At 37.7% G+C, this 26,630-nt stretch overlaps 3 protein-coding genes across 4 annotated transcripts in view; 1 reads left to right on the top strand and 2 right to left on the bottom strand.

Annotated features, from left to right (window-relative positions):
- Nucleotides 1–5,029, bottom strand: part of tbc1d10aa (TBC1 domain family, member 10Aa) — a 20,467-nt gene extending 15,438 nt beyond the window's left edge. The window contains exon 1 of the mRNA XM_079636440.1: nt 4,112–5,029. Within this exon, the coding sequence (XP_079492566.1) occupies nt 4,112–4,296 (185 nt within the window). The 5' untranslated portion in view covers nt 4,297–5,029. The remainder of the gene's footprint in view (nt 1–4,111) is intronic.
- On the top strand, nt 1,529–26,630 carry gck (glucokinase (hexokinase 4)). 2 transcript variants are annotated; one of them, XM_079636442.1, is made up of 10 exons: nt 1,529–1,620; nt 17,634–17,796; nt 18,391–18,545; nt 18,662–18,781; nt 19,088–19,183; nt 19,362–19,461; nt 19,650–19,833; nt 22,204–22,359; nt 25,529–25,762; nt 25,906–26,629. In XM_079636442.1, exons 2-10 carry the CDS (start codon nt 17,688–17,690, stop codon nt 26,051–26,053), a joined length of 1,302 nt encoding a protein of 433 aa, XP_079492568.1. In that variant the 5' UTR covers nt 1,529–1,620; nt 17,634–17,687; the 3' UTR covers nt 26,054–26,629. The 2 variants fall into 2 exon arrangements, with proteins under 2 accessions (XP_079492568.1, XP_079492567.1); XM_079636441.1 differs by lacking the exon at nt 1,529–1,620 and adding an exon at nt 17,376–17,507 and having other exon boundaries at nt 25,906–26,630.
- Nucleotides 6,212–9,924, bottom strand: myl7 (myosin, light chain 7, regulatory). The gene is made up of 7 exons (XM_079637670.1): nt 9,779–9,924; nt 7,478–7,579; nt 7,194–7,269; nt 6,986–7,090; nt 6,817–6,895; nt 6,669–6,717; nt 6,212–6,487 (listed from the first exon to the last, which is right to left on the bottom strand). Exons 1-7 carry the CDS (start codon nt 9,779–9,781, stop codon nt 6,383–6,385), a joined length of 519 nt encoding a protein of 172 aa, XP_079493796.1. The 5' UTR covers nt 9,782–9,924; the 3' UTR covers nt 6,212–6,382.

The raw sequence follows: 26,630 nt of genomic DNA, 5'->3' as shown, positions 1-26,630 counted from the left end.
AACAGATTCCATGAGCTAGGTTATGTTTGGGGCCGGTCTCTCTCCGGTAGCTGGCAGAGAGGGTGTAACCTCAGGGCACCAGAAATCCCATAAACCACAGGAAACGGAAAAGCGGCTGTACACTCAGTACAGAGGGACAACTATCACTTACTCATCTATTCCATTCTCTTTAACAATTCACAATGAATAGACGAGCCTGCCGCCGTCTCAGGCTACTGTTCAAAACCGCTAATTCTTAATAATGACGTGGTGACGATCCCAAATCCAGGCGGCTCTGTAAATGACATGAATGCGCTGTCCTCTGTAGACTGCAGAGTCTTTAATAAAGACACTAACCTGAGGCAGATGTCTCGCTGATAAAAGACAGGAAGTTTTAACAAGACTGCAACTGGCTGCAGAGCAAGTGAGGATGAAACGCCTTGACACTCCATTTAAACCACATCAATGAAAACTAACAAAAAACTGTTTATGCCCACTTCCAGTGAAAAGAAAGTTGACAGTTTCTTACATCAGTCTAAACTGGTTCAACGAGTTGCACAAAACAAATTCATGCAATCATGAGTTGAAAATATACATGATTTGTTTTGATTTTGTTTGCTTAAGTTTGATCAGCCGCCAACCTTCAATTTATCTTTTGTTTTTTTTTTAAAGAGAGGGATTGTGTTGCTTGGCAAAAAAGGATGTAGGAATGTATTGAGTGAAATTTTGACAGTTCAGTGACTAGTTTTGTGCGAACATTTTACTTGGCTGATGTAAACAGTCACAAGACCTGGGGCCTCATTTATAAACGTTGCGTACGCACAAAAGAAGGCGTACGCCGCTCTCTACGCAAATAATTGCCATTTATAAAAAGCAAACTTCACGAGAAAATGTGCGACAACGTCGGCAGATGGAAGAAACACGTGAAAGTGTGTGAAATTGTAGACCGTTGTGTAAAAGAAATGGCAATACTGCCTCTCATAAATAACATGAAGACTTCACAAAACAAGTCCTACACGAACACCCGTTCGATCGATCTGCAGTGTAAAACAAACAAAATCAAACGAAAATTACAACTGGAATGCAAATTAACACATATTTGCAAAAAGAAAAGTGAAATATTTTGTGCATTAATATTGGCATGTTATGCAATTCATCCTCATAAATAATATGGTAAACAGAACGAAATTATGTATAAACCTGATATTCTCGTTTATGTGTCCGTCTGGCGGAGCAGATATAGATGCAATTACAGATAGATAGATAATTAGGGAGATATATAGATAGATAGATAGATAATTAGTAGAGGTCGACCGATTCATCGGTTTTGCCGATTAATCGGCACCGATTGTTGACTGGTGGAACTATCGTTATCGGCAAAAATATATACCGATAGTTTTTCCTGGTTGCGTCCATTGCTGGAGCGGCTGAGAAGCGCGCGCTGTCATTCATTACACTGTGTAAGAGCTGAGAAGGGTCTGCTGGCATGATGCAGTACAAGAGCGGCCTCTAGAGGTGTAATAAAAACTCGTGCCTCGTGTTGTTTATTTCGACACGTGACTCTGCGTGCTGCACTGAGAGCACATGCTGCGTGGAGAGCGCTGACATCAGACGCGCGTTTAAAGCACCGACAGCTCAAATGTATGTATACAGTACATTTTGTCATATTATAAAGTGATTAATTTGTTGACTAAATGCTGCATTAGTAGAGAAAGAACAGCACAACAGTATTTGTTTGCCTTCGAGGCTGAGAGGACGCTAACATTAGTAGTAGGCTACCTCAAGCGGTTAAAACACTGACAAACATAAACGTAAGTCCGACCCGAATGTTTAATGTCACAATTGTTACCTCTATTTGCATTAGTTCATATCCAGCTGGTCACTTTTATGCATTAAATATGCAGAGAAGTTGCATATTTAAAACTAGAGACGTAAGCAAACTGATGTTCATACAGCCGACAGAAACATTACGAATCAGAAAAGCATTCGATTTCGTTTTTTTTTTTTATCTTCACATTTTAATACAAATTTTGTTACTTTTTTATTAATTAAGTTGGCTTGAAAAGAACAGTTAAATAGTTACATTTTGAATGTAACTGGTTTTATTTGTTATTTAGAGTATTACTTTTTGTTTCAGTTTGAATGAATGTCTTTTATTGACTTAAATATTTATTCACATTTATATATTTATTTCATTTAGCATGTTTTCATGGTTCAATACAGTTTTTTATTTATTTTTATAATAAAGTTCAGCACTGTTTTACTTGGAGTGTTATGTTTGTTTTTATCCAGTATCAATTTTAAAAACTATCGGTTCATTAATCGGTTATCGGCAAGTATGGCCCAACCTAGCTATCGTTATCGGTAAAATCCACTATCGGTCGACCTCTAATAATTAGATAGATAGATAGATAGATGTATTAATTGTCCACTGGGGAAAGTTGTTTTCATAGTAAAAATTTCTTCATCAGCTACGGAATCATGGTATGCATGCATATGCCTTTAGTTTGTTTTATTTTTGATAAAATAACGTATGACGTATGTCTCAACCATTCAGAAAGCTGCAAGAAATTACATTTGCACTGAACTATTTCCCATTTCCACGTAGATTATAACCGACATCTGTAGCTTGTCAGATGCAATTAAATGGATGGAAATAAAATGCCCCATCACAATGCGTAATGACGCACAATGTCCGACTATTTCTTTTTAATTTCGGCCACGGTCCGAGGTTGTGAGGCTACAGGATTTACGGCGTCTGCAACCTTTTGCCACTCAAGTGCCTTTTTGGCATTAGTAATGCCCACACTGTGCCTCCAAACAACATTTTTCTCCTCTTTTCCACCTCGCCAACGATAACTTCTACTTCACATTGAGTGAAGTTACGTTTTTTTGATTTCCTCTCTGTGTTTGCCATGATTTCGCAATCGATGAATATTAACTTGTGGGCGTTTCACGGACTATTTATGGGCAACTATGGGCGTGACATGAAGCCGCAAAAGCTGCGCTACATTTAGAATTGATTGTGATTCATTAAGGGAAAACTGCATTAAGGGAAAACTATTTCTGTGCGTACGTACTGTACGCAAGTCCTATGTTTAATCCGTACGCCACTTCTGACGCAAATCCTACGCAAAGTTTTATAAATGAGGCCGAGCTGTGTATACACAGACAGTACCTGTCAAAATTTTTGAAATGGAAACATTACTAATTTTTAATGTGTTTGAAATAAGTCTTCAAGCCTGCATTTATTTGACCAATAATACAGAAAAAAAAAAAAACAGTCATATAGTGAAATATTATTACAATTTCCAATAATGGTTTTCTATCTTAATATACTTTAACATATAATTTATTTCTGTGATGCAAAGCTGAATTCTCAGCACCATTACTCTAGTCTTCAGTGTCACATGATCCTTCAGAAATCATTCTAATGTGTTGATTTATTATCAGTGTTGGAAACAGTATTTTTGGAACCTGTGATACTTTTTTCAGGATTCATTGATGAATAAAGAGTAAAAAAAAGAACAGCATTTATTCAAAATATAAATATTTTCTAACAACATGCATTGATTAATAAAAAGTTAAATTATTTAAAAGTTTAAAAAAATAAAAGAAGAAGAAAAAAAATACTGACTCCAAACATAACCCCAAATAAATTTTTACTCTTTATTCATCAATCGTTATTATTAATTTAAATGGTTTCATTAACAGTCAACACCTGCTACCAGAAGTAAAATATACTATAACCTTTAGAAAAGGCATGCGCTTTATTTTTTCTACCATTGGGCTACAATTATTAACACACACACACACACACACACACACACACACACACACACACACACACACACACACACACACACACACACACACACACACACACACACACACACACACACACACACACACACACACACACAATTGTTTTGAATTCTTCTGTTAAACTGTGTCAAGAATGTAAACTACATTACTTACAAAATGCTTTCCTAAATTCCTACTAACGTTACTCACACACCCATTGAAGCCCAAGCATGCTTAATCACGTGACTTTGCCTTACCCAGATCAACCAACACAAACAGGATTTGATGAGATCAACTTAACACCCTTGTTGCACCCTAATGCACTTACGATTCGGTTGAATACTTCTGGGCTCCTCCTATGAATCCATACTTGTCAATTTGTCTCGAGCTGGTGAATCCGTTGATTTCAGAGTCCGACCCGAAAGAGCTCTCCTCGTCAAACTGACTGCCCAGAGTCATCACACTCATAGTATCATCAGACGACACACGTCCATTCTCCAGCTGAGCCATCATGATCCTCGACAAACACACCCCGCTGAGAAGTTCACTTGCAGGACATCACCTGACCCCGTCTGTAGGCATCCCACGAGAAAACGTCGAATTAATTTAATGTGACGCTTCACCTTTAACTGATTCTAACTCAGGCCAATCAAAACTAACTTACACAGACCCACCACGACTTCTGTTAACTTTAACTTTATTCCTCTCGTTTTGTATGTAGATTTTGTGCGTCTATTAAAGCTACAACGCCTTCTAAACGGATTATTGTGCGTTTAAATCACCCGAGTTAAATGCTAAATTAGCTTAGCGCGCGACGTGTCACTATCCCAACCCAGTTAATTTTATCCCAAAACAACGACGAATGAAAATGTACTTTACATACGCAGAAAAACCGCCCGAAAAAACGTGTAAACAACCGGACGAGTGAAACTACGCCTGAATTTCCTGAATCACATTTTTCCAGTCCACGGATTGTCAGGTCTCGCGCTCAGAGTCCAGCGGACTGTTTTCATTCAGCACGCCGATGTTTGAGGGTGAAAAGAGAGCAGATTCCCAGTCAAGATGCAGCAACAGAGTTGTTTTAGTAGTTTAAGTGGAGGTCCCATGGTTGAGAGGTAAATGTCACATCAGTCGAGCCGTGTTTTTAGTGTTAGGGTGGTGATGATGACATTAGCGCTGAGTTTCCATTCTTTCGCTGTTGCGTTTGACAGTTCTGCACATGCGCGTCTGTGTCACTTCCGGAATCCACAGGTTATTTGCATGTCGTATTTGTATGGAATGGATCTGCAAAAGTTTGTCGAGGTCTAATTTGAATTATTGCCATCTTTATGTGACAAACTTGGGGGTGAAAAGAGAAGTCTGTTTAATGTGTCATTGAAGTTAATAGTATTAATAATAAATAGTTTATATTAAAACATTTAGGCTATTTTATTTTAATATTATAGATTATGTTAGTTAGCCTACTTTCTAAGATTCAAATAGCCAAAGGAATTCTTTCTCGAGGTTCAATTTGAATGAATGTAAACTTTACGTGGAAAATCAAGGGAAGTAAGACATTTATAAAAAATAATAATAATTAAGAGTATAATTTATTTATATAAACAATACATTATTATTATTATTATTTATTGTATTATATTGGTAGTAATACACAGGCTAGCAGGCTCTTTTTACAAATCTTTTTAAATTGAACAATGAATTTTGGTAGGTACCTATTCATTATTCATTAAGTCATTAGTCCTCATGTCGTTCTAAACCTTTATGCATTTCTTTCTGAACACAAAAGTTGATATTTTGAAGAATATTCGGGTCAATCAGCATTGAACTCCATTAAAATAGACATTTTAAAATGTATTTTTTTGTTAAAGAAAGCCATACTGGTTTAGAATGGCATGAGGAAGAAAAGGGCAAAATATTAATGTTCTTTTCTGAAAAAGTTGGATTCTCTGGTTCTTTATCCTAAATATAGTTTATCATAGAACAAAAACACGTTATTTAAAATAGCGCATAATGCATTCTTCCTGCAGCATTTTAAAATAATTAAACAAAGCAACTGATTGTTTTTTTTTTGTTTTTTTGAAAATGCGCCATTATGTCCAAGAATTCAAGGGCCTCACAAGTTCCAGTAACTAAATGCAGTTCAACTAACTGTCTGTGGAGGGCAGCAGAGACAGTTTACAAGTGAGCAAATATTCCACCCTTGTGGTCTTTTCTTAGTTATGTTCAGAAATAGTATGATATTAATCATATGTATATTCTGCATATTGATTGAATGTAATTTCATGAAACTGAAATAAATGAGCTGTATAGCTTTCATGTCATATCCCTTTTTTTCTCTCGAAACATAAGATCCTGTTTTGTGTTATGAATCCATTACAATGTTATCTTGCCATGCACTGCTCATTAAAAGAAAACAAGCAATACATTTGAAGTCATTGCCTTTATTATATCTAGCACTATCAGAATAAATATCATTTTAAAATTCAAAACAAAGGTTTAAATAATGAAAGCTGATACACCAGAGGGTTGACATGAACATAACTGCAGATAGAACTGAAATGACAAAGTTCATGAAATGAAATGGAAGATTTGTCTTTATTCAAGACTCCTCTTTCTCATCCCCGTGCGTGATAATGTAACAAAGTGATTTATAGTCAATATTCCCAGCCACGTCAATTGGAGCGACTGCAAAAGCCTGGTCAGCCTGAAATAGAATCAAGTAGATTAGACCAACGCCTAAGTGATTCTTCTAAAAGTACACATTCTTATCACAGAACCTCATAACACAGGCTATTAAAATCCTGGTCTTTGTGATAGCAGGGCAACATTGTGGGTATCTATTGATTTTTTTTACTCATTAAATATTTAAAAATCCAAATATTAACCTCGTCTGCTGTGAATTTATCAGCTTGGTTCATTAGCAGCCTCTTAAACCTGAAACAAAATTACACCAAATACATCAAATGTCTTTTAAAAAACACACAGTAGGCTAAAACACAGTAATGTTGTTGTGTTTTTGTTTTGTACACTTACTCATCCTTATTGACAACTCCTGTAGCATTTGGGTCGAAGAGTTTAAAAGCAGCAAGGATGGTTTCCTCTGGGTCTGTGCCTGTTATGGAGATAGGAATATCGATTCTGTTCTTTTAAGACGTATATTTTCTTATTCATCAAAAGATCTTGAAAAGTTTAGTAGTCCTACCATTGAGCTTTTCTCCGAAGAGAGAGAGGAAGATAGTGAAGTTGATGGGCCCTTTTCCCTCTGCTAACATTGACTCCAGCTCTTCGTCACTCACATTCAGCTTCCCTGCACAAACAAAGAACTCAATGTTTATCTAAATATTACTTATATGATGTTTTGTATGTAAGATGACAGTATTCTGAAACTCTAAAGCGAATGCATTTTATACCCAGTTGTGCATAAGTTTCCTTCAAGTCAGATTTGTTAATAACTCCATCCCGGTTCTGATCTATGCAGCCAAATGCCTAAAAAGAAGCACATAATGTACATCACATTTGTACTAGATTATTTCTTATATTGAAGCAATCCATCATCATCTTCTGCTTGTGCCCTCCATAGCTTTTTATAATCGTATCACGGTTTTCACAGTACACATTGTTTCAAAGTATTCATATATGAAACCTGTAAGGTTTTTTTCAGTTTGGTTTTCATATAAAAAATATAAAGACTGACCTCTTTAAACTCCTGTATTTGTGATTGCTCAAACATGGAGAAGACATTAGAAGAGCCTCTTTGAGCAATTTTCCCCCTCTTAGATGCAGCTTTTTTACTAGCCTGTGAGTAAGAAAGACAGAAAATTTAAATAAATGTAATATTTGGAAGCACCCGGTAAGCAGCCTATAACATTACATCCACAGCAATAATACACTGTAGTTTATAAAAATTCGTTTTTTTGAGACTAATGTAAAAAATGTTCAAGGAAATGTTTATGATTTTATTGGCTAAATTCTCTCATATTAACTAACAATATTAATTGAAGAACTAGATTAAAAAGTTCGTTGAAACAAACTTTAAGTTGGCTTGTGAAAGTTTGGACCAGATAGTTTGAAAAAGTTTAAAGTTTAAAGTAGTTTGAAGTTTAAATTAGTTTAAAGTTTAAAGTAGTTTGAAGTTTAAATTAGTGTAAAGTTTAAAATAGTTTAAAGTTTAAAGAAGTTTAAAGTTTAAAGTAGTTTACAGTTAAAAATAGTTTAAACTTTAAAGTAGTTTGAAGTTTAAATTAGTTTAAAGTAGTTTAAAGTTTAAAGTAGTTTACAGTTAAAAATAGTTTAAAGTAGATTAAAGTTTAAATTAGTTTGAAGTTTAAATTAGTTTAAAGTATAGTTTGAAGTAGTTTAAAGTTACTAGGGTGTTTCTAGAGGGTTGCTAAGGTGTTCTGAGTGGTTGCTAGGCGGTTGCTAGGGTATTTTGGGTGGTTGCTAGGGTGTTATGGATGGTTGCTATGGTGTTGCTAGGGAGTTCTGAGGTATTTTGGGTGGTTGCTAGGGAGTTCTAAGGTGTTTTGGGTGGTTGCTAGGGTGTTGCTAGGGAGTTCTAAGGTGTTTTGGGTGGTTGCTAGGGTGTTGCTAGGGAGTTCTAATGTATTTTGGGTGGTTGCTATGGTGTTGCTAGGGAGTTCTGAGGTATTTTGGGTGGTTGCTAGGGTGTTGCTAGGGAGTTCTAATGTATTTTGGGTGGTTGCTAGGGTGTTGCTAGGGAGTTCTGAGGTATTTTGGGTGGTTGCTAGGGTGTTGCTAGGGAGTTCTAAGGTGTTTTGGGTGGTTGCTATGGTGTTGCTAGGGAGTTCTTAGGTATTTTGGGTGGTTGCTATGGTGTTGCTAGGGAGTTATGAGGTATTTTGGGTGGTTGCTAGGGTGTTATGGGTGGTTGCTAGGGTGTTCTAAGGTGTTTTGGGTGGTTGCTATGGTGTTGCTAGGGTGTTCTAAGGTATTTTGGGTGGTTGCTAGGGTGTTATAGGTGGTTGCTATGGTGTTGCTAGGGAGTTCTAAGGTATTTTAGGCAGTTTCTAGGGTGTTATGGGTGGTTGCTATGGTGTTGCTAGGGTGTTCTAACACACACACACACACACACAAGAGTTTTTGAGTTTAGAGTTTAGTGAATGCATGAGTTTATGAGTTTAAAGTTTAAAGTAGTTTGAAGTTTACATGAGTCTAAGAGTTCAGAGTTCAGTGTATATTAGCATCCTGGAGTTAGGGCTAAGGTGAGGCACAAGGCCTGCGGCCTTGTGCCTACGAGTGAGTTGTAGTTTGAAGTTTAAATTAGTTCAAAGTTTAAATTAGTTTGAAGTGGATAGATAGATGAGTTTACATGAGTCTAAGAGTTCAGAGTTCAGTGTATATTAGCATCCTGGAGTTAGGGCTAAGGTGAGGCACAAGGCCTGCGGCCTTGTGCCTACGAGCGAGTTTTTATAGTTTTTATTCATAAAAAGTTTAAATTAGTTTGAAGTTTAAATTAGTTTGAAGTTTAAAATAGTTTGAGGAGGATAGATAGATGAGTTTGATGAGTTTACATGAGTCTCAATGGCTCATATAGTGTATAGAATGGCAGTTTGATTTAGTCTAGGCTTTCAAGGGATTTTGATTTGAATTTTTGGCAGTTGGGGAGTTTGAAAATCTGAACATTCCGCAATGTTAAGTCAATGGGAGTTTTTTCCGAGTTTGATCGTCATTTATAGGAAAACCGTAAGTCCGATCAGTCTGAAAAGATATAGCAACTAACTTCAGAACAGTTTGAGTGTCTGAGCCGAGTTTGGAGTATGTAGAGTTAAAGCTCTAGGACGAGATAGAGTCAACAGTTTTGGAAGAAGAATAATAATAAGTTTAAATAGGATTTCAATAAATTGGCTTTCACAAGCCAACTTAATTACTTCAAGAGCTTATAGTGCTTCTATATACACTATAAATCCTTTCTATTTTAAATTCAAATTGTCTTTATATTCAAAAACCATTAAAAAAAAAAGCCGTGTCCACTCACCATGTTCACTGTCTGCTTTGCTCTGTGTATGTGCTCCTGGGTCAGGGGTGTTGCTCAGTCTTTATGTATGAGGACTCTTATCACTCGTCTCTCTATAAAGGTCTGCACTGCTTCTGTTGGTCCCATACATGGGCACCCAGAGCCTCCTAAATACAGGAGCCATGATAACAGCACAAGTACTTAGATTCCACCAGGGAACGAGGACGTGCGGACGAGGATAGGAGAGTAAATACTAGAGCTTTTAAGGGATGAAAATGATGGATGGATGGATGGATGCAATGAAACTGAGTGAATGTGAATGGAAGGAACAAAGGCCTGAGACATAGAATGTGAGTCTGAGTGGCAGACTGGCAGTACAAATGTTACATATTCAAGCCAAATTAGGGCAGCCCATGACCTGGAAAACTACAAAGGATCCATATCAATATAATATCCTTGAGCAAAGCTCTGGGACACACACAGTCCCAGTAACTGAAATATTGAATTGGGTACAGTGTGTGAGGAAAACCGTTTATAGACTATTTGACAGCACTTTGCATGGGGAGTCATTTTTAAATAGTACTCTTTATACCAGTTTATTTTTTATAAAGTCCCATATTAGAATTAGAGCTAGAAATGCCAGAATGGTGAATGAATCAGTCTTCAGAGTTGTTGTTGGGTCAATGGGTCATATGGGTTAGCATAATGGTTCTTTGGATCATTCAGACAGCTTGTATTGATTTCTTGGGAATTCACACAGAACATGTTTTTTGTGAGCTGCATGTTTGAAATGGCATCCCAGCCATTAGCCCACGATATGAGCTTATGGAATTGGCCCCAAAAGAGTTTGTCGATGGGTTCCAATAGCCCATACAGGGCTAATTCAGATAGGGCCGCAATGGACGGACAAAGCAGTGTACAGTACGGTTCTTACCTTAATCCCATATCAAGCCCTGAAATGGGGTGTCTTGTGCAGGATGCTGCAAAAGACATAAGATTTGACAGTCAAACATGTCCATCTAACGCATGTTTACATAGAAAAGCATTGGAAAAATTTGTTCTGTGTGAACGACCCCTAAATGTGCAGACAGATCTAGTTCAGCTAATTTTCGTGGTCCAAATCCAGTCATTTCAATACCCATGCATTTATGAATTAAGGTGAGATCACATTTACCGTTGTTCAGCCAATTTCTCAGGCAAAATCCAACCATTTCAATAGGAATCCATGTGATCACAGTCATGTCTTAAAGGACACTTTTCACCATGGACTTAATTACTTTCTTTGTATGCCTGAGAGCAATTTCCCATGAACTTTGGCTAAATATATTGACTATGCCTTACTGCTGAGTAGTTCCTCATTTACGGTATATGGGGACTGTGAATGAGGAACCCTGCAATTCCACAGTACCCACCACATCAGAGTCAAATCATGTCATGCTCGCCACACCAGAGCCTCTCCACGTCATGGCCGCCACGCCAGAGTCTCCCAATATGTCCCATGTTACAGCCAAGGAGGCCATCCCTGAACTCATTGTGTCCCATGCCACGGCCACAGAGGTCGTTCAAGAACTCATTGTGCCCCATGTCACGGCCATGGATGCCAGCGACGCCTGCTCTGTAACGGTCAGGAAGGACTTCCATGGTTCTGTTTCCCCATGGCCTCCTGATCTCCTGTAGTCTGCTGCTCTGCCATGGCCTCCGGATATCTAGTCCACTCCTCCGCAAACTCCACCCTGGCGGTCCCCATCACTGCTGGCTCTACCATGGCCACCTGAACCACCATGGCTTTGTCCAGGCCTTTGTCCATGGCTTTGTCCAGGCCCTTTGTCCAGGCCTGCCACTGCTCCACGGCCCAGGTCCACCATTGCTTCACCGCCCAGATATGCCATTGCCCTACATTCCAGGTCTACCACTGGACCACAATACTCTTTTCCATGGCCCAGCCCAGCCCAGCCACTGCTTCATGGCACAGGTCCTCTATTGCTCCACGCTCAAGGCCCACCACTGCTCCATGGTCCAGGCCCGCCACCGCTCCTGACTCCAAGCCATGATTAATGTCCTCTCCTCCTTCACGGGCCTGGCCCTCCATCCCTCCCACAAGACCGCATCCGCTCCACCGCCCTCAGGATTTTTTGTCAAGGTTCTATTTTGTTTCACGCTCATGGTTCATGTCTTTTATTTTGTAGTCATGATTCCTTTGTTTCCTGGTTTGTCATGTGATTCCCTTGCCCGCATGTGATCTTGTCAGGTGTCACTTGTCAATAATCTGCTCTGTTTGTCATTGGTTTATTGTCTTGACCATGCTCAGGTGTTTCTTGTTACTCATTAGTCCTTGTGTATTTAAGCTCTCATGTTTGCCTTGATACTTTGTCATGTATTGAAGTATCTATACTGCTCCATGTTTCCATGTGCCAGGTCTATTCGTGGTCAATTTTTGTTCATGATAACATTTTTGTTATGTTTTTAAAAATTCCAGCCACCGGAAACATTAACTGATAAAGTGAGCCGTACAAAACCTTTCTTTTTAGTAAACTTTGCGTACACAAACAATGTGGTCAATGCTCAAGTTCATGTGTAGAGCCCCTGGTGATACCTTGAGCACAGTTTTATGTTGTGTCGAGCCTTCTCAGTGTTTTAAAAATAGCGATTTTGATGCTATCATAGAAGTGCCCCTGTGGCACTCATTCAAAAGGCATTTTGACCAAAAACGAAAAATACGGTCAACCTTAAAAGTGCCGTTTCCATTCTAATTTTGCTTTTACACGAATGTTTGACTCTGGAAGATTAACAAAAAGAGCCTTGGTTCAATTTAATGCTACACAACAATACTTAGTGCTTGCCTATAGAGTGACAAATGGGGCAGGACCAGCACTGTTGTACCAGGGTACAGGTCTCGTATAAGAGAGAGGTTCTCACTTTTACTGTCTGTATTATCTTTAAAAGTTGATTTGATAAGAAGTTGCTGCAGTGAACAACAGTATAAATCTTTTTGTTATTGGCTATAAAAGGAGCTCTCAAGGTGGCTTTGCGTCACCAAACAAGCTTGACCCACTATTGAGCTTTAAATATCAGATTCCATATATTTTGTTTTCATTATCTTTGGCCGATAGTATTGCATCAAAAGTAATAACCATTTCTCTGTAATTCCATATTACAATATAAAATATCCGATTGTCTGTTAGGGTTAGTGTTAAGCGAACACTAGATAGACTGTCACTCATTTTCACCAAACAACACTCGTACTCCTCCAATGTTTTCCTAAGTAATTTTGCCTCATTTAACAATTTCCTTTGGGCACTTAACCCAGGGCAAGCAAAGTATTTTCCATATCAGTGGTGTGTGGTCTTCACAGATATCCAAGGTGACGAGTTTGCCACGGCAACAAGAAGGGCCTGCGGTCTGAATTGGCGTAGAAGGAGACAGGTGTTGGTATTTTTCTACAAAACTAGAGGAAACAGTCCTTTTGTTGCCTAAGTTACAGGGAGTCGGGAGGGGGAAAATTATGAATGAAACCCCTTTTCCTCAATAGAGTGTTTCAAAGGATTGCAATACTCAGATTATTAAGTTAAAAGGCAAACTGCAGTCATGATTCTGTAAGTTTAGTCATTATCATTGGGTCAGATAGATTTAGTGGTGCAAGGAAAGCTGGTTGAGCATCATTTTGATGGTACACCTCCAACGCTGGACAAGGAATTAGTAAACTGGAATGAAAATACTGAACAACTTATTCAGGCTATACAAAACTATTTGGACTTTGGTGTTGGGACACTTGGATGATTAAAAATGGACCACACAAAGGACCATTTGGTGTGAGTGACAATTGGAATATCCACAGTTGACCATGAAGAAAGTTGGATAAGCTGATCGACGGTTTACGCATATATTTTTTTATTTCATTTGAGCCATTTGCATTGAGCTGGAAGAACCGAGGAAAACCTACACCTAACACGCATTTCTCTTTGAAATGATGCGCCCATGAGGAAGACAAACCATGGACCTTCATACCATGAACAAGGTAAAGTATCTTCTGAAAATGTATGTTTAAATCTCTTCTCTTTTGTGTGTGTGTGGGGGGGGGGGGGGGGGGGGGTGGGGGGATAGTTTCTTTACCCACAATTCACACAAAAATGTCCCTAACCAAAAATGAATTTATGTCACAAAGTGGATATTTATTCATATACAAAGTAGTCCATATTGTCAATGGTACTTTCTTAAATCAGAATTATTATTTTTTCTACACTTACTGTACTGTAATTGCACTTGGTTTCTGTCCAAGTCATTGCCTGGAATGTACCGTTTATCAAAGCATGCTGCAATGTCCTGCGAATATCTGCTCACCTTTCGTTGATCCTCCCCCTCACGCCACAGTAGATTTCTTTGTTGCGAGATTGCTCTCATAACTGTCATCCAATGGTTCATGACCTTGGACGAACTCCATGTGTGTGATGTGTCACTCTAGCTGAATCTTCAATACAGAGATGGATTACACAACACCGTTTTCAACTTTATATGCGTTTTGGCCATTAATTTACATTAATTAATTTTCTGGGTGCCTGAAAATGCAAACGTTTGAAAACAGGATTCAAAGTGCAAGTTTTTGAAAACGATAAGCGTTATCGTCTCCATGTAAACTACAAAAACACACATTTGTGAAAACGGTCATGCACATGCGTATTACGTGTTCAGTCTATAGGTGTGTAGTTTTTCTTTACAAAGTAACATCGCCAACTATTGGCCTAGCAGCAGAATACAGTGTTTTTTCATTAAAAACATTAAAAACAATGTTGTTGTCTATATGCAAGAACGCAAATGAGAAACTTTTCCATTTTTAGTACATCGGTGTTGTGTAAACGTACCCTAAATGTTAAAAATAAGTGTTATTTAATATCAGTGTTTTTGCTCAAGATTAATATCGGGGGTGATCTGTTAGAGTTTAATGTTAGAATTTATAAAGGTTTCTGATATGTTTGTTTTTAGGGGGTTGCTATTGTGGTGAAGAGTAGAGTTAGTGGTTAGGTTGAGAACAGCATGTTGGTTTATTTTAAAATCAATGCTGGATCTCTTTGCTATTATAGTACATGCAGGTGTGGTTGTACTATGGTTAAAGGCACAGTATGTAAGTTTAGCCGCTAGAGGTCACTTATTCAAAACAATAACAAAGGCGTACCTTGATGACGCCGTGAATGATATCTGAAAAGTATTTTTCACATACAGACAACAACATTGTCAAAACGATCCCCTTACACAAGGATTCGCAAAAACGATTAAAAATGCGGTATTCTGCTGACAGGCCAGTAGTTGGCGATGTCACTTTGTAAAGAAATGCTACGCACCTATAGGCTGAACACGTAATACGCATGTGCAACCTGTCACCGTTCTCACAAATTCATGTTTTAGTAGTTTTCCCGGAGATGATAACAGAATAGTTTTACAAAACTTGAACTTTGAAACATGTTTTCAAAAGTTTGCATTTTCAGGCTCCCAAAATGGTGTTGTCGTGTAAATGAACGGTAAAAAAAACACATAAAAAGTTTTCCATTTATAGGTGAAAACTGTAATGTAAACAGCCCCTTAGTTCTCAAGTGGACTCAAACTGTACTCATTAATATTAGTTTTTAAATCGGTTTTCTTAAATGGTTTGAGTTACCTTAACTTGTTTGCTTTGCATTCAATGCATTATTATATTATAAAATTGAATGCTAATGACACAGTTCAGTACAAAAACTGATAAATGATTAACTTTAACTACAGTTATCAGACTCTCTCATAAAATGATAAAAATACATAACATACATTTTTCTGGAATAAGCCTAGACAACATACAGAAGCCACGGCTGTACAAATATTATGGTGATAGCTGTCTGTCTTTATTACTTTATACTCAGGACAGGTTTGCTTATAGTAATGCGCAGTCTAAATTTGCAATGTGCATTTAATAACACAAAATCTGTTCCTACATGATGATTCAATGCATCAGTTGAGCAACTATAGTGTTATTTTATGTTGTGATCCAAATGCATATATTATGATTATTGTGTGGGGAATTTCTATGGTATTTTTTTAATACGATTAATGCTCAGTTCTTTAACTAAACTATTTAAAGCATTTGAATCCAAGAATAGATGCTAAATGTCCAAAAATAAAGTTCTGTTTGCACTGATAAGCACCTTTCGCAATATTAGTAGTGTATTGTGACCGTTGGTGTGGGACTAGGGGTGTTTGACCACCTTTATGACCAGAGTCTTTTAAGGTCTTGACACACGTAAGTGTGTGTGTGTGTGTGTGTGTGTGTGTGTGTGTGTGTGTGTGTGTGTGTGTGTGTGTGTGTGTGTGTGTGTGTGTGTGTGTGAGAGAGTTACTTTATGTAACTAACCCATATATGAGAACTTTATCTAACATACACTACAAAGCCAAAGTCGTGGCTTTTAATATGGATCTAGCTTTGTCGTGCTGGAACAGAAAAAGGCTTTCCACAAACCATTGGCAATAAAGTTCGAACTCTGAAGCACAATCTTTATAATGCAATGTTATGATATGGCATTAGGATTTTTCTTGGGTGGGAATAAGAAATGTGGGGCATGTAGTGTCCACTATCAACACACTCATGTTATCAGCCGTCAGCACAAAACTCACCAGGCCTGCAGAGACACATTTTCTAAACCGCAGTTTTATAAAACTTATACTTATACTCAATTATTTATGTTTAGTATCTTTCTCTTGGCTTTCTTGAACTTCCAGTTCAAAATAAATTTTCTAAACGGCAAGAACTTATACTTGATATTGAATCTATCTCTTGGCTTTTTTGAACTTCCATCAAGTTTCAAATAAACTTAGCCTTGATAAAATGTCAACATATATATTTTAAATGTTATTTTTAAAAATATATATTTTTTAATGCCTTTGGAGTAATTTTAGATCTCTCTGTAATCACATTTATCTGAATTTGAACAGATTTTTTTACCCCATCTGACCACTATAGGCAACATTAGACTAGAGTGCGATAAACTTTTAGATGTTTGGACTTTCCCTCAGATCACATTCCTGCAGACCTATTTCAGGATAAATGTTTGCCTTGGGCAAACTAAGTCATCTATATTTAGCAAGAGTTTAAGTTCAGTAGCTATTTTTGAATTTAACCGAAATGGTGTAAAAAAAAAAAAAAAGTTAAATTACATTACATTCGATATATCAATATATTAAAATATAGAGAATAATATAAGCAAACATTTCTGCAAGCACAAATGTCTGTTATAGCACACATACAAAGAAGAAAACATTATTAATGTTTGCTTTTATTTCATACATATTTATTTAAATTGTAGACAATTGTATCAATCACAATTTGAACTTCTCAGGTCATGTTCACTGTGAAGCACATGATCACACGTGTGGCCTTGACAGCTAGGTTACCAAGGTGATGGTTGAGATTAAGTGTGTATGTGTGTGTGTGTGTGTGTGTGTGTGTGTGTGTGTGTGTGTGTGTGTGTGTGTGTGTGTGTGTGTGTGTGTGTGTGTGTGTGTGTGTGTGTACAGAGGGCAATGATCTCTTTGACCACACCTCTCCACCTCCTTCACCGGAGCATAAAAACAGCTGAGCATCTCCATGCACCTCACACACATTCAAACTTTAGCAAATCAACGCTCATCCTACACTTGTTTAGAAAGACTTGCAAAGATGCCGTGTCTTTCCTCAGCTCGTAGGCAGAGGATACCGAGTGACTTTGAGTCAGTAATGGAGAGAATTCTCATGGTAAGAGACTTGACTTTAAGGGTGCCCAAATAATGGGAATGGATCATTATACCTGCTAAAATCAAATTATGACTGTTTAAAACTATTGACTTATTTGAATCTCTCTCTCTCTGACATATTTTACAGGTGGACCAAATTCTGTCTGAATTCCATCTGAGTAAAGAAGACCAAGAGGAAGTGATGAGGAGAATGCGAAGAGAGATGGAGAGGGGACTGCGTGTGGAAACACACGATGAAGCCAGCGTCAAAATGCTGCCCACTTATGTCCGCTCCACACCTGAAGGCTCTGGTAAGAGCTCTTAATACAAGTTCTAAATACAAAATAGTCAAATGAAACAAAAAACGTTTTTTATTTTGCATAATTTATATGCTGCATTTTATAATTTAATGTTTAACAAATATATTTTATGATTTTTTTTTTTTATGTTTTATGTTGCATCTGAAATCTGATGCCGTTATCAAGCATGTTAAGGGACAGTTTGTCATCTATTAATTCTGCCATCATTTACTCGCCCTCATTTCCAAATCTTTATGACTTTCTTTCTTCACAAAAGAAGATATTTTGAAGTAGCCATATTCTTCAAAATATCTCCCTTTGTGTTCAGCAGAAGAAAGGAATTCATACAGGTTTGGAACAACTTGACGGCGAGTAAATTATACGAATTTTCATTTTGGGGTGAACTATCCCTTTAAGTGGCATGAAGTAAACATATTGTTATTTGCTTTGAGTTGAATTGTTATCAGTTTCTTTTTAGGTTAGTTTATATAATAACAGGAGGGGTACATTGACGAAAAGTCTAAATGAATGGTCTTTCCCTGGAAGCTGATGTTGATTCGTATGACTCATGATATTGCTGATGTTGATTCGTGTGACTCATCTCAGAAGTGGGTGATTTCCTGGCACTGGATCTTGGAGGGACAAACTTTCGAGTGATGCTGGTGAAAGTGGGCGAGGATGAAGAGCGAGGCTGGAAGGTGGAGACCAAGAATCACATGTACTGCATCCCTGAAGACGCAATGACCGGCACAGCTGAAATGGTGAGATATTAAAAAGGTCAAATTTCTCTGTAGCCTACATTCAATATAGACATACACATATTCTGACATTTTAGTCTCCTCCGTCTCAGTTTGTACCCCGTTTTCTCTCCATAAAGTTGTTTGACTACATTGCCGAGTGCATATCTGACTTCCTGGACAAGCATAATCTGAAACATAAGAAGCTTCCACTGGGATTCACCTTCTCTTTTCCAGTCCGTCATGAGGATTTAGACAAGGTCAGTGTCTGCATTCATTCTGCAACCAAAAGTCAGCATGAAATGGAAGTTGCGAAAATCTTTTCTTCTCTATTGTGACGTATATCCGAGAGAAACGCTTCTCGAACAAGAATAAATGTAGGGCGGGACTAGATTTTGTCCATTGGGAATTGATTGGATGGTTGTGGTTTGCTATTGCCGTGATGTCATGTGAGTGACAGGTTGTCCCGCCCTCTCATCAGTAAACATGTCGTCATTGAAGAGAAGAGATGGACGTGCTTTTTCAACGTTGTGTAACATATTATTTGTATGTTTAAATTGTAATAGGGCATTCTGCTTAACTGGACTAAAGGCTTCAAGGCCTCTGGCGCTGAGGGCAATAACATTGTGGGTCTACTGAGAGATGCCATTAAACGGAGAGGGGTTAGTATGCATGAGTTACCTTTCATACTAAACATTTCCAGCACAAATTCTGTTCTGGGATCTTGTCTAACTGGGAATGGAAAGGTGCTCTGAAACTAAAAGTACATTAAACATCTTAAAAGCTTATAACAATCGGCTTAAACGGCTGTCCTATAAAAGCGATCAAATTTTTTTTTAGGACTTTGAAATGGATGTGGTAGCCATGGTGAATGACACAGTAGCCACCATGATCTCCTGCTACTATGAAGACCGCAGCTGTGAAGTTGGCATGATAGTAGGTAAGAGAGTGACCTCACACACTTAGACCCATGTAAATATAATTAGAGCTCGGACATAAACTTTACAACAGGAAGATGGGATATTTTAACAGCCATTCCGGAAAAAACAGCATGGCTATAAAGCAATATGCCCGAAGCTTTTAGTCTAATGGTTTTTGTTTTGTTTTCCTTTTTTCATGGTTTCTCAGGTACAGGCTGTAATGCGTGTTATATGGAGGAGATGCGTAAGGTGGAGCTGGTGGAAGGAGAGGAGGGGAGGATGTGTGTGAACACGGAGTGGGGAGCGTTCGGGGACAACGGGGAACTGGAGGACTTCCGCCTGGAATACGATCGGGTCGTTGATGAGACGTCACTAAACCCTGGACGTCAGCTGTGAGTGATCCTGAACAATTCTGGGCAAATTAAATCGGGAAATTAACAAAAATAAAGAAATAAAAACAAAGGAGTGTTATGAGGTAAAATGAATAGGCCTAGATAGAAAAAGGATATTCTTAAAATGTTCTGTTCTATTTATTGCTTCCACTGAAGCACAATATGCTCTTTATGACATAATATGTAATAATTTTTACTATATTATAAAAATGTAAAATAAATGCCACTGAGCACTATGTTGGTAGTGTTGGAAATAACCAAAGTTAAAATTTTTACAATTAAAAACAAAGGAAGGCTAGGAGATAAAACGAATATGAAATATGTCTTAAATATTAAAATATAAAAATATTTTTTTGGGTGGTGGTGGTGGTGGTGGTGGTGGTGGTGGTCAAAGACCACTTTGATATTCTGGAATTCTAATTTCTTAAATATTTCTCAATATTTCTTGAATATTATATATATATATAATATAGAATGATATAATATGTCAATACTTTTAATAAATTATACAAATGTTACGAGTCCACTTTGACAATCAGAAATTCAAATTCATATTTAAATCTGAAAATAAACGAAGTTACATTTTTTACAATTACAAACAAACACTGTAAAAAAAAAAATTACATCCCCAAGTCAAAATTGTCTAGTGACTGATAACATCTACATTTTTCACTTAGTCTGACATATTATTTCTCATTGAGCGTTGAGCACACACTCATTGAATGTTAACAGACTATTGCAACAATTAATTCAATTTATTTTACAGAATTTCACTTGGGCCAATTTAAAAATTTAGATGTGACCAGTCACTAGAATATTTTGACTTGGAGAGGTTAATTTTTTTTTACAGTGAAGGAAGATAAAAAACTAAAATAAAAAGATTGTGAGATAAAACGATATTTAATTTTTCAAAAATATTTCTGCACAAGTTATTGCTTCCACTGAAGCACAAGATGCTCTTTAGAACACGATATAATGATATAACGTCATACACATGTAAAATAGAAGCCACTGGGACCACTTTAATATTCTGGAATATAAATTCATATTTAAATCCGGAAATAAAGAAAGTTCTACCACTTAAAAAAAAACAACAAAAAAAAAACAAACAAAGGAAGTAAAATGAATAATAAATATTTCTGCACTATTAATTGCTTCCATTGAAGCACAATAGATAATTATATAATAGAAGCATTTTTAGTGATCTCAGACTTTTGGGTCCCACTCTATATATACCAAGTTCTGGCATGAAACTCTGTATGACGCCGGCTGATAGGTCTTTAACTAATTTAGTAGCGATTGCATCGCCATCTGATAGCGCAGCTGATTGGTTGCTGTTGCATCAGCGGCCAATGAGCTGCGGCTCAACATTCAAATACTGGCAGTGTCAAATACTGGCAGAAACCCTCCACCTTCCCCAGCTCCACCTGTATAGATCTGCTACGGGCCGGGAGGTTATTCATGTATGTTAGATGTGCAGCAGCATGTCTCACGTGCTCACAGCAATGTCTGTGAATGTTTTGGCAGTAGAAAATCTCGGTACTTGCTCTGCAGCAGCAGCAGCAGCAGCGTAGCAGATCTATTCCACAAGACCAAATACATTAGCATTGCCATATCCATTACCATTACCATTCCAATCTCTCCGAGAATGTCTTCAAATTCAGAATACAACTTACAATTAAGTATCATTTAAGCGTGCTTTAAACTAGTATTCACAAAAATATAGAGCTATGCATCGCAGGAACATGTTATTTCAGCTCATCTATGAAATAAATATTTAATGCATGATATTTTGTAGACAAGACATCAGTCTATGCTATGGTTTCACATATATATCAAACTTTTTGTTATATTCAAAGATACATGCACAATTTCCGCAGAGATCATATTGTAACTAGACACACTTGTAGAAACAGCAGTTTGATCAGTGGCCGAATCTGAAACGCAGATGTCCTTACATGCTTCCAAATTCATGAAGAGCTTAGTTACTGTAGATCAGCAGCCTGGAGCTCTTATGTGGTCTCCAGGTGACAAGGGTTGTTTTTCTGTACATGTGGAGACACTGACGGTAGCCACGTCAGTGCTGGAATACACACGGCTGGATTAATGGCCAGGGAAGGAGATCATTAGTGAAGCTGCTCGCTTAATGGGTATTTACAGTGTATGTTAGAAGATACAGTGGAGGTCAATGGGCTGCTACTCTGTCCATGTCACTTTAGGCCGTTTGTATTTCATGATTATCCTCAGGCTTCTATCATTCACTTTTTTATTTTTGCTGCTGAACTTGAGCCACTTGATATTGATGACAGTTGTCGATGTTTTGTCAATGTTGATCTAATATGCACATATATTTTTCTCTCATATCTCTAGGTATGAGAAGCTGATTGGTGGGAAGTATATGGGGGAGCTTGTGCGTCTTGTGCTGCTAAAACTAGTGAATGAAGATCTGCTGTTTAACGGCGAAGCCTCAGACCTGCTGAAAACACGAGGAGCTTTTGAAACTCGCTTTGTCTCACAGATTGAGAGGTAGGACTGAACTGCTGCATACAAATAGAGATTTCTATATTTAAACATTCCGAAATCAAGATACATTTACTTGAGAAGCAAAATAACTTAAGATATTAAGTTTGGTTTTCTGAAAAAAAAAATCAATTAAAAATTTATTTCAGAATCTCTAACAGTCCTTGTGAAGAAGAACACTTAATTGTATTGAATGTGCACTTGTAGTAAAATCTTAAAAGGAATGCAAAACTATACTGCCCTGTGCCCAGCCATGTTAGATGATTCCTTCAGAGTGAACACGAGTGCATCTGACTGCAGTAGATGTGAAAGATATGAATAAAAATGATGTTATTTCAGCCAGCGCAAATACCTGTATTTACATCCTGTTTTCGGTCGAAGTCCAAAGTAGTCGATTGTCGAGTTCACGCGCATAGGTTTAGTTACCTATGATCAGAGAATGTCTAATAAGGGGAGAAGGTTCACTCTCGCTACACTTCCGGCTTCTGACTGGTTGCAGTTCCACTCTGATTCCATATGAGGGCGCTCACAGGACGAGTGCAGAATGAATGGAGGTCTATGGAGCTATACCCCTCAAAATCCACTTTTCTCAAGATATAATTTTTTGTCTAGTAATTTGAATGTTGTATTCGAAAGGAGATGCAAAGAAATTGCACATTGCTGGGTGTTAGATTTTTTAGAGTCACTAATTTGCTTTAAAAAGTCTTTCAAAATGTCAATGACGTCATACACATCGTAAGACCAGAGATACTGCTTTACGGCAATCCTTCAGGCACTTTGGTGCTTTCGCGCTCTACACTTTCTTTTCTCTCGAGGCATCGCCAGCACAGCTGACACAGGTAAATACACGTGCTAGAAGAGTTTCTGCTAGAATACATTCTGTTCCCGCTTCAGATGCCATGATGCCATCAAGCGGTATCTCTGGTCGTAACCAGTCCTTCACTGACCAATCAGCGTTCATTAGAAGAATGATAGCGTGTTATGGGCAACAACAACTCAACCTGTAAGAAATCGAAAGGACATAAGTACTCGTTCATTCAATTTTCGACCTATAACCCATGTTGAACTTGCCAAACCTACAATCAAATATGAGATTTCTCAACGGCAATCGGCTGAAAGGGACAAATTTAGCCGTCTAGCCCCATAGACTCCCATTCATTTTGCACTCGGGGGCGATCGCCTCTGGTGGAACTACAACCAAAATTCGGTACAATAGGACTTAATAGGGAGTGAACAGGCTCTCCGTAGACGGGCTCTGCTATGATCACGTGCTTGAACTCGACAATCGACTACTTTGGACTTCGACCGAAAACCGGATGTAAATACAGGTATTTGCGCTGGCTGAAATAACATCATTTTTATTCATATCTTTCACATCTACTGCAGTCAGATGCACTCGTGTTCACTCTGAAGGAATCATCTAACATGGCTGGGCACTTGTTAATGACACATCAAAGATGTTAAGAGGTTAAAAGCAGGTTTATAACGTGCCCCATTGAAGTCAACAGGGTGCAAATTTAAAAAAGAGGATAACACAGTGTAGGCAACACCGATTTTTGTCGTTGTTCTCTATATTGACAGCACTCCAAATTTACAAAAAAATGAGCTCAATGTTAAAATTGTCCGGAGTTCCTTTAACTCCTTATCAAGCGCCCCCCTTTTTTGAATATACATGAACATGCACATTCCGAACTTAAATGGTTGTAATTCAAGAATGCTTTGGAGTATAGATGTAAGATTGGTCTCGTTTTTAAGAAAACATTTGGCAGATTTTTGTAGAAGAGAAATAAATTAAGAAAGTTAAACAGAAAAAAAGTTATAGAAGTTTGAGTTTATGAAAATGTACAACGTTAAAAATTTAATTATTCATATTTTATATAAAATATATATTTTCAAAACCTGGAGGACTCTAAAAATGCAAAAAAATCAAAGGCAAAAATCTGAACAAGTTGTGTTTAAAATTTTAGGTTGATATCTAAAAAAATAAGCTTTCAGTGAGATTTTGTTTGGGCGCAGTACCAAACTTTTTCACTAGTTGACATTACTGCCCATATAAGGGCGCCTCCATTTCCATATGTTGTTTGAGGGATCTGAACCATTATTTTTACAATTTTCATACAATTTATTAAGTAGAAATCCTATTCAGAAGTAGTGTTGGAAGTTTGGCAGATTTTTTAATGAATTCAACCTCTAAGAAACACAAAAAGAACACGTATGTGCATTGTAGCTCGCTGCCACGAATGGTGAATCACAAATGGTAAATCTATAATTTTTTTATTTATATTTAAAACATTTTCAGACCTTTTTTTCTAAAACAATTGAATGGATGCTATCTTTTGAACTCTTGGCATGAAAACAAACTGAGGTTTCTACCATTCTTTCATGATTTTTCATGTTCATCACTATTTCAAAATAAAGATCTGAACACGCCTTAGGAGTATGAAAATATTCTTGTTGCAAATTGATAAATTACGGCTCCTCTGTAATGTATTTTAAAAATCAGTCACCACAAATGAAAACTAGAGATTTTAAGCTTTCAAATGACATATAGTTTGTCAAGATTGGTTTAGGTTTAGTATAGGATATTACTGTTTAAAATATATAATGGCCGCGGGCCCGCCGGCGGGCCGGTGCGAATATAAAGGGTTAAAGAGCACTGACCTGATTCCAAATTCTGCTCTTCCAAATTACGGTAGTTATGGGGTGGTTCAGGAGGAACTGTAAAAGATACTCGGCTACTGACTCATAGCATGAAATGCGCTGATGAAGTGTGATGTCTGCGTGAGCGGGGTGGTATAAAAATACATGTTGACAGGCAGGTAGGACATCGTAGGACCATAAAATGTTCGTCCAATCATTGCATTCGGTCCGAGTGCAATGATTGGACGAACATTTTATGGTCTTTCGGCTTCCACAGATGAGATACATATTAGACCACTTAACTTAGTGATTGCTATCAGGATGTGAAGAGTCTTTCAAGCAGCATAACAAAAAAAGTATTCTGGAACAAATCACCTTCCCTGACTTTAAGATTCCAAAAACATTCAGTTCGCACTTAAGTATCTTCTTTCAAAGTATATAATATCTATAAATCATGCTAAAGTGTACTTTTCACAAGGGATATGCCAAACCAGAATGAAAAGATTATAATATATTTAAAAAATATTCCTTTCAGTGACACAGGGGACAGAAAGCAGATTTATAACATCCTAAGTTCACTGGGAATCTTGCCGTCCGAGCTGGACTGTGACATTGTGCGTCTGGCATGTGAGAGTGTGTCTACGCGAGCCGCACACATGTGCGGAGCCGGACTCGCTGGCGTCATCAACCAAATGAGGGAACGGCGTTGTCAAGAGGAACTGAAGATCACTGTGGGAGTCGATGGCTCTGTCTACAAACTACATCCTTGGTGAGTACAAGAGGAGAGAGAGGCTAGGCAAACAAAGATAAATGAGGGGGAAATTAAGAGGAAGCAGTTTGACATGATGAGTAAGGGATATAAACACAATTAAAATGTGTTTCCTACTTTGACCTTCCAATTCTTCCATCCAGTTTCAAGGAGAGGTTCCATAAGCTTGTGTGGGAAATGACTCCTCACTGCAAAATTACCTTCATCCAATCAGAAGAAGGGAGCGGTCGTGGCGCGGCTCTCATTTCTGCTGTGGCGTGCAAGATGGCCGCCTGCATGCTGACACCATGAGAAACCACATGAATCGTCTTTGTGAGGTGGAACTGTAGAATCACCACTTGACCCGCAATGTTAGAGCGGTCATGGAAAGCCTTCCTTAGGGTGAAAGTGCTTTTCTCCTTTCAAACATTGCATTGCGTATGTGAAGTGGGCGGCTACAGTGTTGTTTGGCAACATCTATTAACCACGTGCATGCAGCCCATTGAAATATTTAACATAGGCTATGTATCATTTAAAGCCATTAAGCCAGATATTTACAGTTAAATGTGCTTTTAGACACAACTTACATCGTTTATTATCACTATTGTCCTGAGCACATTCAGGTAATGTTACATATATTGCACCTTCATGGCTGTTTTGGAGGTTAGGAGAGAAGCGGAGGAAACTAGATATGATTTGTATATAAATGAACTGTTCAGGTCCAGCAAGGTAATTGTGCACTGTTTATTGTTTGTTTTATTTATGAACTATTAAATTATGTTTATATTCAGTGGTAATCAGAACTGTTAAATTATTTAATGCAGGACTTTAATAAACTTTGTACATGTGAAAATGATTAATTATTGTAAATAAAGCTGTTGTACCATTG

The sequence above is a fragment of the Phoxinus phoxinus genome, assembly GCF_949152265.1.
Source record: "Phoxinus phoxinus genome assembly, chromosome: 15".
Classification (NCBI taxonomy): Eukaryota; Metazoa; Chordata; class Actinopteri; order Cypriniformes; family Leuciscidae; genus Phoxinus; species Phoxinus phoxinus.
Note: the sequence above shows the minus strand (reverse complement) of the source record. Positions and strands in the feature narration are given on the sequence as shown.